Source organism: Oncorhynchus keta, chromosome 34, assembly GCF_023373465.1.
Source record: "Oncorhynchus keta strain PuntledgeMale-10-30-2019 chromosome 34, Oket_V2, whole genome shotgun sequence".
In the NCBI taxonomy this organism is placed as follows: domain Eukaryota; kingdom Metazoa; phylum Chordata; class Actinopteri; order Salmoniformes; family Salmonidae; genus Oncorhynchus; species Oncorhynchus keta.
Window position 1 is genome coordinate 47,569,908 of NC_068454.1, and position 12,977 is coordinate 47,582,884.

The following is a 12,977-nucleotide window of genomic DNA, read 5'->3' on the forward strand; positions in this document are numbered from 1 at the left end:
TTATCCAGACAGAGTTTACGAATTTACGGTTTATTAACCCAACTTCACATAGGCTACTGTTTGGCCGTAGCCCACGCCAAATAAATGAAGGATACCCTATAAAACAACCGCGACCTTCTCTTGTGAAGGCCAGATGTAAGAGAGAGAACAATGGCTAAACCTGGTTTTAACTTCCAATGCTCCATCCCCCTGCCCAACCCCCCTCCACGCAACTCTGCCAACCACCAGGATGCCCGGCAGATAACAATTTGATTGGCATGTCAGACCCCACGAACACTGGGTACTGGTACAAGTACAATACAACCAACTAATAGCCTAACACATAAAACACAGTTTACAATATGACAATTTAGCGGGTCATCTTTCAGGAATATAATTACATTTCAGTAAAAATTGAGGACCTCTCAATTTATTAAACACATTGTTTGGAATGAAATACCAAATTGATTCAGCGTTGACCAAACATATTTTCAACCAACTGATCTTGAAAGTGTTATTTATGGCAACACCTCCAGACCTCCTTCAGCTCTTTTACCTAGCAGCAGCATCAAGTTAACCGACATTTTGACTGTATGACGCCACCAGGAAATAGCTCACAACCGCTGCAACCATTGGCAACTTGTCTGCCTTTCAAACGGGTACACCGGCAAATTGAGGCAATTTAATTGGATCCGTCTGCTGTCGGTCACCATGCAAGCATCAACAGGGGCGGGAGGTTTGGTATTGGAGATTTTTCGTCGGATCAAGTAGCAGATTAATAAACACAATTGATCATTGAGTTCAGCGACCTACACGAATTAATTTGACTCGGAGTTAACGTATTGTGAAGAAGGGAAATGCTCGATATATGGCTGAGGGAAAACTGTACAAGTTATGTAGGTTGATGATCGTCTGAACATGGTAATGAAACTTTAAAGCGAGCATAGCAACTTCATCAATAACCATTTGATATAACGGCGTTAGCCAGCTGGCTTGAAATCATAATATTCGAGCTAACTCGCGTAATAGATAGTAGCGAACTAATACTATTTTGCTATACTACAAGCTAACACGACGTTATACAAAGTACACCGTTCTGTTGGATTGGTGATTTCAATTGTCGACATGTTTTAATTAGGCCAACTGGTCTTTCTAAACAGTTGACTACGCATCACTTTCTTGCTCGAGACTAGTAACGTTAGCTCGCTTGTTAGCTAGTTTAATTAGCAAGTAGCTAGCTAGCGACTAGGCATTGTGTCTGTGTGGCTAGGCTAACTAGCACAGGCCAGGGCTTTGAGTGAGCTGTGATTTGCTAGCCTATTAGAAACAACTACGTCGGTTTAGACAAATAACCAAGAAATAATCTTCAAGAGCGTCACTTGCTGGAACTTGGGCCAATATAAACTAACTTTATACATGTCGATGATATTTTTCAGATCCATCAATCAGCATTGGAGTAGCTAACGTTACCTACGTAGAACGTTGCTTTGCATCACCATGTAGGTTCACATACTGGTGGCCTGGAACGTTGCAGGCGTTTCTGAAGACATCTCGAGCCAGCTAAACGAAAGGACACCAGGATGAGCAAACAAGAGAAGATGGAATTGGACCTCGTAATCCCATCAACACTAGTTCAGAGCGACGGACACCTGAGACGATCCAACAGCGCCCCAATGATTAATGGCCTAAGGTTTTCAGAAAATGTCTTTCACCTCACTTGTATCACTTTAAATGTCAATTTGGTCACTGCTCCTCACAGTATTTCTGACTTGAGATGTTGATCTAGTCAAACTGCATGGCTGTGAAATGTAAAGTATATATATCTTTTTTGAAGTGCCTTCATTTCGCTGGACCTCTGCAGTAGCTAAAGGGGGGTCTGTAATAATTACACATCTTCTCTGATGTCAGGAGTGTGGACAATTAATTAATGCCACAGCAGACCAGCGACGTTAACAAGGCCACCAGTTTCTCAAGATCAGGCTGTTGGTAGGATAATGCTAGTATAGTAGTAGATTAATGTGTTCCAAATGTCGTCCTATTTACAATACTGTGCACTACTTTTGACTAGAGCCCAATCTCACACTGTTGCCTACATAGTGGGCTATTTTGGGACCTGGTGAAAATAAGTGTACTATATTGGGAATAGGGTGCCATTTGAGACTCCAAAGTGGTGGTGTTAATCTTTCTGTCCATTTTTAGTGACAATTCCCAGGTTTTCCACAGAGAGATTCTACGCAGCAGGCGTAACAGCACCACTGTTGTCAACCGCCCTAATATGGTATGGAAATTGGAGTATAATCAAAATAGTATGCATACTACTCTTACTAAGAAATATCTTATAGACTGGGGAAATCATTTAATTCATCTTGCTCACCTTCACACACACATGCAGGTCCCTTCATCGCCCATTCGTGTCCCCAGCACAAGGCTTCATCAGATCAAGCGGGTAAGTACCACTGCAGTGCACGCACTTGTCATGGAACCAAGCGATGATTTTAGCTGCTTTGCATTTCAGGCCTTCATCCATAGGGTGTGTCAGTGACTGACAGACGTGCCAGAGCCATAGACTGCCTCTCAAATGGCACCCTATTTCCGATATAGTACACAGAGCTCACGGTTTCCCAGAGCAGACCAATTGGTAGTACTCTCCAACAACGTTCACTCTTTGACTGTCAGCCCGTTTGATCCATAGGTGAGATACTGTAATATCACTCACCAACTAAATGTCTATGCTTCTTGTTTATTTCTGGGTGGGGGGATTAGATCAGCTTCAATATTGCAGATTGTAGCTTCCATAAATGTAATTGTCTGCGTCACTTCCAATACCCCATTATATTTGCAAAAAAATATTATATATACATGTGATGAACATGCACATCGATCTCTCTTTAAAAATATTAATTTCCCTTTATTACCCTCCAACCCTATCACCCCTCCCCCAATTGGAGTAAACTAGTGAACAACAACGCTTAGGCCTTTATTTCCAGCTTATTCATACTATATACATTTTATGGACAGTTTATTTTACAATAGTTCTATTTGATTTGTTTTTACTCCTGTCGACCCTCAACCTCACCCATCTCTTTCTGATGTCCATCCAGTTTGATTTCTATTTGCCATATCTTTCAAACTGCTCTTTCACAAAAGTTCTTAACATATATGTTTTACGGGCTCTGTATGTTTTACATTAGTTATCTTGTTATTAGTTATTGTCTGCTACTTGTTTTTGGTACTACAGGAGGAAGGTGTGGATGTGATGAACAGAGAGACAGCCCATGAACGGTAAGAGACGTGTATAGATTGGGACAAGTTGGTGCATGATGAAATTCAGTTTATTGGCCTTTGAAAGCATTTTATTTATTAACTGCTCACTCGTCTTGTGATGGTTTACTATGTCAATAACCGCGCTTGAGTATCATTGGATCAACCCTTTTAGGAAAAAAGCATATTCATAGATGTCTGTGTTATCATCACAGGGAGGTTCAAGCAGCCATGCAGATGAGTCAGTCCTGGGAGGAGAGTCTGAGTCTGGTGAGAAATGATGATGCTCCCATGGTAACAAAAAAAATACTAGGCTTACGCACTCCAATATTTAGGAGTGCATCATTGCATTTTGTGTCCTTCGGGCCAGTGAACCTGTCTCTTTTGTAGGGAGTGTGGCCCATACTCGGCCACCAGTCTCTCAAGAACAGAATCAGGGGGACAGCTGTGGTGAGGGGACAGTTTGTGTCGGTTACATTGTGCAATATTTATGCTCCAAATGCAGACTCTCCTGAGTTCTTTCATGCAATAGTACAAACACTACTGGGATGTGGTGACGCCCCTATAATACCTGGCGGTGACTTTAATCAGATTTCAGACAGACGTTGACAGATCCAGCCCTTTGCCCCAAATCTGTAAATGAATTAAGGCTGAATGATATGTGAATACTTTTTTATTTATTATTAATATTTTTGACCCATCATGGCACTTATACCAGAATTGATAATTGGTGATGATTTATTTTTTAACCTGGTGAACGATATTAAGACATTGGAACTAAGCTTTTCTCACTCTAGAGACCACAATGGGTAAGATTATTCGAGGCAAGTACAGTATGAGCTGAATAAGTTTTACCACAAAATAAGATGCTCCATTTCAACTGAATCCGGAGAAAATCTGAGCCGCTGCATATACACTGAGTGTTCAGAACATTAGGAACACCGTCCTAATATTGATTTGCCCCCTTTTGCCCTCAGAACAGCCTCAATTCGTTGGGGCATGGACTCTAAAAGCCGTTTAAAGTTTTCCACAGGGTTGCTGGCCAATGTTGACTCCAATGCTTCCCACAGTTGTAAAGTTAGCTGGATGTCCTTTGGGTGGTGGACCATTCTTGTTACACACGGGACACTGATGAGTGTGAAAAACCCAGCAGTGCTGCACTTCAAAGGCACTTAAAATATTTTATCTTGCCCTTTCACCCTTTGAATAGCACACATACACAATCCATGTCTTAATTGTCTCGAAGGCTTTTAAATTCTCCTTTTAACCTGTCTCTTCCATCTACACTGATTGAAGTGGATTTAACAGGTGACATCAATAAAGGATCATAGCTTTCACCTTAGACAACCTTATACCAGGGATTTTCAAACTGCAGTCCGTGGCCCCAAAGTACTGCAGGGGGTCAGTTTTCTAATTGTTTTTATTTTTAATGTTTTGGGGGATTTTATGGTAAGTATTTTATATTGCTAGCTGCAACAGAATACCATTGTGGATACCGTTTTTATGTTTCTGCATCCCAGATGAAGTTAAAGGTAGTTTCACAAGCCAATGCTAACTAGTATGTGCAATGACTTGACGTTTACAGGAACAGTTAGCATAAATGGCTTCTTTGAAAAAATCTAAAACTATCGCTTTAATATGGAGGAAATTAGTATTTATATTTTTGTAAGAAAATGTCACTTCCCCACAGTTCAATGGCAAGAGGAAGTTAAAACAATGAAACTGTCTACCAAATATATTTTAAAATGTTGATTATGTAAAAAAAAAAAAAAATTCTTAACATATGATGGGGGGGTCGCCGGTTTGCCTGTGCGGGCGTCCCTGGGCAAGGAACGTTTGAAAACCCCTGCCCTAACCCCTACGTTTACAGGAGCACAGAAGAATCCAACAATTTCCTCGTCCTGGGAGGCTCTGATAAATGTATTTATATTGTACAAAAATCTAAACGCAACCATGCTAACAGATACCCATAGACTTCGAGTCATTGCACTAACAGTAGTTAGCATTGGCTAGTGAAACTACCTCTTAACTTCCTTCATATGGGACACAGACATAAAAATTATATCTTGAGTTCATCTTGCTCTTGGTAAGTAGATAAAGGGTCTCATTGCCATACTCCTGAAGTATCCCTTAAGGGCACTGACTCTGACTGGGTATGGGGTCCATTCCTGCAGTGGTCAGCAGGTGGGGCTACTAACTTGTTATCCATGTTCTTAGATACATAATGATCTGAGAATATAATTAATGATATAGAAATATTGGGGTAACTATAATCAAAAATATGCCACATTATGAACTGATGAATGAAAATTGGTCGTTGGCATGCCTACCTCTTGATGGGGTGGGTGGGAATAGAGAGAAGAAAGTATGGTTTATGTTTGTCTCGCCTGAATAAATAAATAATATATTAAAATAAGTCATTCAGTAGCATATTAGCAACAACCACCTCATTGGTATGATTTGTATGCTCACCACCACCACTTTACAGTTGAATGAATGGTGGTACAATAGTTTGGTTAATGCTGATTTACAGTTTTGCTTGTGCTAATCCCCATAGAGTGACAATGACTTTGAGAAATCTGCTTCGTCGTCCCCAAAGCGCATAGACTTTGTGCCTGTGTCCCCAGCACCATCCCCTACAAGAGGGATAGGGAAGAAGGTATGTGCATTGTGCAGCCACTGCAATTTGTATGGATGCCTGGCAGTTAGGACCACAAATGTTTTTCTGGCAGAGAGTCCTGGCTCATAATTATATATTTCCTTCCTCCAATGAGCAGCAGTGCTTCTCCCCTTCATTGCAAATTCTGGTGAGCAGCAATGGCCTATCCCCCAGTCCTATACCTAGCCCAACGCGACGCTTCAGGTGAGTGCTCTAAGGGAAGCTCTGATCACTGACAACTCCCATTCATAGTCCTACAACTGATGGTCAGAATGCTTATTTAGTAACTGCTATAAATGTTGCTTTGTCGGTTTTCTCTTTTCTCTAGCCGGCGGAGCCAAAGCCCCATTAACTGCATCAGGCCCAGCATCCTGGGGCCCATCAAACGTAAAGGTGGGTCTGTATTATTTTTTTATATAGATATACACTACCGTTCAAAAGTTTGGAGTCACTTAGAAATGACCTTGTTTTTGAAAGGAAAGCTTTTTTTGTCCATTAAAATAACATCAAATTGATCAGAAATAGTGTAGACATAGTTCATGTTGTGAATTACTATTGTAGCTAGAAATGGCTGATTTTATGGAATATCTACAACCATCACTCCTGTGTTCCAATGGCACGTTGTTAGCTAATCCAAGTTAATCATTTTAAAAAGCTAAATTGACCAATTTTCCTTATGAACTGTAACGCTGTAAAATCGTTAATTGTTTCAGCCAGGCAGAATGAGTTTTTCCCCACAAGGGCTTTATTACAGACATAAATACTCATCAGTTTCATCAGCTGTCCGGGTAGCTGATTTTAGACGGTACCGCAGGTGAACAAGCTGGATGTGGAGGTCCTGGGTTGGCATGGTTACACATGGTCTGCAGTTGAGGCCGGCTGAACCTACTGCCAAGTTCTCTAAAATTACGGAGGTGGCTTACAGTAGATAATGTAACATTAAATGCTCTGGCAACGGCTCTGGTGGACATTCCTGCAGTCAGCATGCCAATTGCACGCACCCTCAACTTGAGACATCTGTGTTGTGACAACTTAACATTTTAGTGGCCTTTTATTGTCCCAAGCACAAGGTACACCTTTGTAATGATCATGCCATTTAATCAGCTTGATATGCCACACCTTTCAGGTGTAGGGATTAATTTGGCAAAGGAGAAATGCATGCCAACAGGCATGTAAACAATTTTGTGCACAAAATTAGTGAAAAATAACTTATGCGTCTGGAACATTTCTGTGATCTTTTATTTCAGCTCATGAAACCAACACTTTACATGTTGCATACATGTGTGTGTATATGAGTGTACAAACAAACTGCCGATTGTTGGGACACTAAAAGCCCATTTGAGGGGTAGAATTATTTTTGTAATACTTAATTTAATTTTTTATTGGACGTACAAATGATTTTACGACATTGGAACTAAGCTTTGCTCACTCTAGAGAGAACCACACCAAGTAAGATTATTTGAGGCAAGTATTAGCTGAATACGTTACAACAACAGAATATGCTCTATTTTGCCTCCCGAATGGCGCAGTAGTAAGGCACTGTGGCCGCTGTGCCACTAGAGATCCTGGTTCGAGTCCAGGCTCTGTCACAGCCAGCTTTCCCATCTCACACTAGCAACTTCTCTGCGGGCCGGGCGCAATGCACGCTGACACGGTCGCCAGGTGCACAGCGTTTCCCCGACACATTGGTGCGGCTGGCTTCCGGGTTAAGCGGGCATTGTTAAGAAGCAGTGCGATTTGGCTGGGTTGTGTTTTGGAGGATGCACGGCTCTCGACCTTCGTCTCTTGAGTCTGTATGGGGGTTGCAGCGACAAGACACACTTCCAATTGAATAACACAAAATTGGGGAGGGAAAAAAACGTTTTTTAAAAAAACAGTTCAGTATGAAAACCCAGCACCGTTGCAGTTCTTCACCCAAACTGGTGCGCCTGGCTTCTACTATACCCTGTTTAAAGGCACTTAACTTTTGTCACCCTCTGAATGGCACACATACACAGTCCATGTCTCAATTATCTTGATGCTTAACAATCCTTTAACCTGTCTCCTCACCTTTATCTACACTGATTTGAAGTGGATTTAACAGGTGACCCCTAAGGGATCATGGCTTACACCTGGATTTACCTGGTCAGTCTGTCATGGAAAGATCAGATGTTCATAATGTTTTGTACACTATGTACAGTACAAGTCAAGTTTGGACACCTGCTCATTCAAGGGTTTTTCTTAATTTTTTCTACTTTCTACATTGTAGAATAATAGTGAAGACATCAAAACTATGAAATAACACATGGAATCATGTGTTAAAACAAATAAAAAAATATATTTTGATTTTAGATTCTTCAAAGTAGCAACCCTTTGCCTTGACAGCTTTACACCGTCTTGGCATTCTCTCAACCAGCTTCACCTGGGATGCTTTTCCAACAGTCTTGAAGGAGTTCCCACATATGCTGAGCACTTGTTGGCTGCTTTTCCTTCACTCTGTGGTCCAGGGTAGTTGTCTTAAGTCTCCTTTTATGTAGTGTTGTCTCTCTTGTGTGTGCTGTCCTGTATTGTATTTATTTTTAATCCCAGGCCCCCGTCCCTGTAGGAGGGCTTTCGCCTTTTGGTAGAACGTCATTGTAAATAAGAATTTGTTCTTAAATGACTTGCCTAGTTCAATAAAAAATTGGGTTGAGGTCAGGTGATTGTGGAGGCCAGGTCATCTGATGCAGCACTCTATCACTCTCCTTCTTTGCAAAATAGCCCTTACACAGCCTGGACGTGTGCTGGGTCATTTTCCTTAACAAATGATTGTCCCACTAAGCGCAAACCAGATCGGATGGTGTATCTCTGCAGAATGCTGTGGTAGCCATGCTGGTTAAGTGTGCCTTGAATTCTAAGTAAATCACTGACATTGTGACCAGCAAAGCACCATCACACCACCTCCTCCATGCTTGGCGGTTGGACCCAAAAATCTCAAATTTGGATTTCCACCAGTCTAATGCCCAATGCTTGTGTTTCTTGGCTCAAGCAATTCTCTTCTTATTGGTGTCCTTTAGTAGTGGTTTCTTTGAAGCAATTCAACCATGATGGCATCTGAACAGTTTATGTAGAGATGTCTGTTACTTGAACTCTGAAGCATTTATTTGGGCTGCAATTTCTGAGGCTGGTAACTCTAATGAACGTATCCTCTGCAGCAGAAGTAACTCGGTCTTCCTTTACTGTGGTGGTCCTTTATGAGAGCCAGTTTCATCAAAGGGTTTGATTGGTTTTTGAGACTGCACTTGGAAGAAACGTTCAAAGTTTTTGAATTGTTTCGCATTGACTGACCTTCATGTCTTAATGTAATGATGGACTGTCATTTCTCTTTGCTTATTTGACCAGTTCTTGCCATAATATGGACTTAGACCTATTTGGTAACAAACATATTCTGTATACCACCCCTACCTTGTCACAACACGACTGATTGGCTCAAATGCATTATGAAGGAAAGAAATTCCACAAATTAACTTAAGGCACACCTGTTAATTGAAATGCATTCACGACCTCATAAAGCTGGTTGAGAGAATGCCAAGAGTGTGCAAATCTTTCAAGGCAAAGGGTGGCTACTTGAATGAGTAGGTGTCCAAGCGTTGGACTGGTATGAGCATAAATATAAACACAACATGTAAATTGTTGGTTTCATGAGCTGAAATAAGTGTTCCATGTGCACAAACAGTTTATTTCTCACAAATGTGTTTACATCCCTGTTAATTACCATTTCTCCTTTGCCAAGACTTCATAGGTATGGCTCTCAAGAAGATTATTAAACAGCATGATCATTACACATTTGCATCTTGTGCTGGGGACTATAAAATACCACTTTAAAATGTGCAGTTTTGTCACAACAATTCCACAGATGTCTGAAGTTGAGGGAGCATGTAATTGGCATCCTGACTGCAGGTATGGCCACTTGAGCTGTTGCCAGATTATTGAATCCCTCATTCAATAAAGATTCTGAAGAGTATTTCTGGCTCCAATAAAGCCCTTTTGTGGGGAAATACTCATTCTGATTGGCTGGGCCTGGCTGCCAAGTGGGTGGCCTATGCCCTGCAAGGTCCACCTATGGCTGGTCCACCTATGGCTGCCCCCCCTGCCCCGTCAGGTGAAATCTATAAATTAGGGACTAATTTATTTAAATTGACTGATTTCCTTATGAACTGTAATTCAGTAAAGTCTTTGAAGTTGTTTTGTGTTTTTGTACACACACACTATACTAGAGCCACTTCACTTGCCCCTTTGAACTCCTGTTTTGGAGGTTTAGGTGAAAGGGGATTTTGTGAGGTGTTTTATGTCCTATGGATATGTTGGTTCTCTTTTGATGAATGTCTGTGCCTCCCCTTCTCTAGGGGAGATGATGGAGATGGAGAGCCAGCCAAAGAGGCTCTTTCATGGGACCACCACCATGTTGTCCTCTGATTTGCCTACTCCCCAACAACTGACAGACTTCAACTCCTGGTGAATGTTCCTCAAACTTCATAAAAGCCACTGCATGTTTAGGCCATTTAGTTCAATTTAAACACTTTCAGTTCCCTCCCTGCCATTAGGCTAAACCCTGCACCTTCATATGATGAGCAGAATCACAATGCGACCCACTGTCATTGAATATCTTAACAGTTTGTGTGCTGAAATGCATCTTCTTCACTTTCCAGTCTCTGTCCACCAGACGTGCTAGACGGCAGCCTCAGCAGCGTGGGTTCTTCCACTGGCTCGCCAGCCAAGATGGAGGGAGTCTCAGAGTGTCCTTCCTCCAGCAACTCTCCCTTCACCCCCCTCCACGACCACTCCCCAAAATAAACAAGGGAACACGAGTCTCTAAACAAGGGTGAAGATGAGGCACAAAAGCCACCTTGGCTGTATGAGTTTCCTTTGGACTTTCACTTTTCTTTAGTTAATGTGGGATTCCCTTCCCCTGCTGTTTGCTTTCGCAAGGCTGTTTGCTAGGGGAGGAGAGGAGGTGTGTGTGTGTTTTTCATTGAAAGGAAACCAAAGCCTTGGATATGTGCTGTGTGGACGCACCATGCTGTAGTAGGCCCTAGTAAGAGTAGGGGGTGATTGTGGATGCTATGTACACCAGCTGCTAGATATAGATCCTTTACATGGTGCTGCTTAGCACCACAGTGGTCAGAACCACCATGTTGTTTACCCTGTATCACATGACCATGTCAGCTGCAGCATTGGATGGAAAATTACTGCCTGGATATGGAGAAAGACCCCCACTAAGTTTGTGTTTTCTGAAAAAAATCTCCAGGCCTTTTGGTGTATGTGCACGAAATTGTCTGCAGACATTGTATGAATGAAAGGATTAAACTTGTTTTTCCTGATTTACATAATTTTGTAAGTATGTACATAATTGTCAATTTATTATTATTATAGGTTTGTGATTGGCCCTGTGCCCCTATTAACGGCACAGCTTCAACAGTGAACGGACAATTCCCTCTAAACATCGGATTAGAAATTCTGTTTCCTTACTCTTCCAGGGGTGCGAATATGGTCGTTCTCTACTCGTCCTTGTACTGTAAGAGAAGAAAATGGTTATCCTCCGTAGTACTTAGATGTAGGGGATCAAGGAACTGTCATTCTAGTTGATGCTCTACCCTTTGGTTAGCCCTTAATCTAGTCCTTCACTGGCATGCTGCAACTATAGTTGCCAGTGAGTTGGGTAGTGTCACGTCCACCCATCATCCCTGCAGATTGTATGAGGGGAACAGCACAAGAGGGGGCTGTCAGGATTAGAACACGGTAGACTCCGATCGCTGAATCCTGTGTCTTTGCCTAGACATTGCCATAGACGTGCAGCCAAGTTTTCACTTCAGAACCTTTTTATGAAATAAATTGTTTTCTTGTTTGTTGGAGCCATTTTTTGTAAATTGAATTGATTTTTGCCTACATAATTGCATTGGTTGATACTAAATATTACAGTAGCGCATCTTGTTCTCCTTTTTACCCTGAAATGAAATCAATAGAATGTCCTAAACCAAACGCACTGTAGTGCATGGAACAAAATCATGCCATTATATTTAAAAAAGGGACATGGTTGTGTCCATATAGTGTGGTCAACATTTGGCATAGCTTTTAGTGCAAAATGTTTCACTGGATGTGTTGTTTATGAATAACATGTGCAATGAACATTCGTAAGCAATACCAAAGATTGACCAGGGGAAATGTAAAGGCAGACTTAGTTTTTCTCTGAAAATCCAGTTGTACACTGATTCACAAATGTGATTTTAGACCATTGTAAAACATTTGGGGGCTAGTCATTTCGGTTAATCCAGTTTGAATGGTCTCTTAAATTGATTTCTTAGTTATTTTTCCTGTTTTATTACAAGGTGTGCCATCTTACGGAGTGTGAAACTCCACTTTGTCATAAGTAAGCAAGAGTGATTGTAAATCCTTTTTATGGAAGTAAGTCATTGATCTATTTTTTCTGAAATTAAGTTTTGAATACAAAAATGGCAAGCCGGGTCATTCAGGTCTGCTTGCCCTGCTGTCAATATGATTGGTGTGATTTATTTTTGTCCATGATGTTTTATTTTGTCCTGTTCATTTTTCAATGTCTGCAATATGTCTAAGGCATGAGATGGGCAGAGTAAATCAAAGTGTTTATGTACGTGATGGGAGGGTGTAGACAGACCAACCCTTTGCTCGTGACCCTTGCTGGAATGAAACATTTCCCCTGTGATCCTTTCATATCAAAGACATCTAAACAGGAAAGGGTAAATACGTTTGTCTAATATTTCCATGCAATGACTGTTTTGCTTTGTTGTTGATAGACTTAATGTTTTTTTTATATATATATATATATATATATTTCCCCCTCTTAATAAACCATTGGATTGACAATTGGTCGGAAGAGTGGAGTTGTTTCTGCCCATCTAGTCATAATGCATTTGATGGCCTTGTAGCAAGTCCCAACTCAACTGGCAACACAGTACAATCGGAAAGTATTCAGACCCCTTCACATTTTCCATATTTTGTTACCTTACAGCCTTATTCTAAAATGTATTAAATTGTTGTATTAAAGTATTCAGACCCTTTGCTATGAGACTAAATTGAGCTCTGC

General features: G+C 41.2%; 1 protein-coding gene across 2 annotated transcripts; it reads left to right on the forward strand.

The window, feature by feature from the left end:
- Positions 1–595: 595 nt before the first annotated feature.
- LOC118367211 (P2R1A-PPP2R2A-interacting phosphatase regulator 1-like) lies at positions 596–12,759 on the forward strand. Of its 2 annotated transcripts, XM_035750377.2 has the most exons (12): positions 596–900; positions 1,416–1,669; positions 2,179–2,257; positions 2,372–2,425; positions 3,218–3,261; positions 3,456–3,510; positions 3,631–3,690; positions 5,798–5,899; positions 6,018–6,103; positions 6,228–6,292; positions 10,264–10,372; positions 10,567–12,759. In XM_035750377.2, exons 2-12 carry the CDS (start codon positions 1,560–1,562, stop codon positions 10,709–10,711), a joined length of 909 nt encoding a protein of 302 aa, XP_035606270.1. In that variant the 5' UTR covers positions 596–900; positions 1,416–1,559; the 3' UTR covers positions 10,712–12,759. The 2 variants fall into 2 exon arrangements, with proteins under 2 accessions (XP_035606270.1, XP_035606271.1); XM_035750378.2 differs by lacking the exon at positions 3,631–3,690 and having other exon boundaries at positions 613–900.
- The last annotated feature ends 218 nt before the right edge of the window (positions 12,760–12,977 follow it).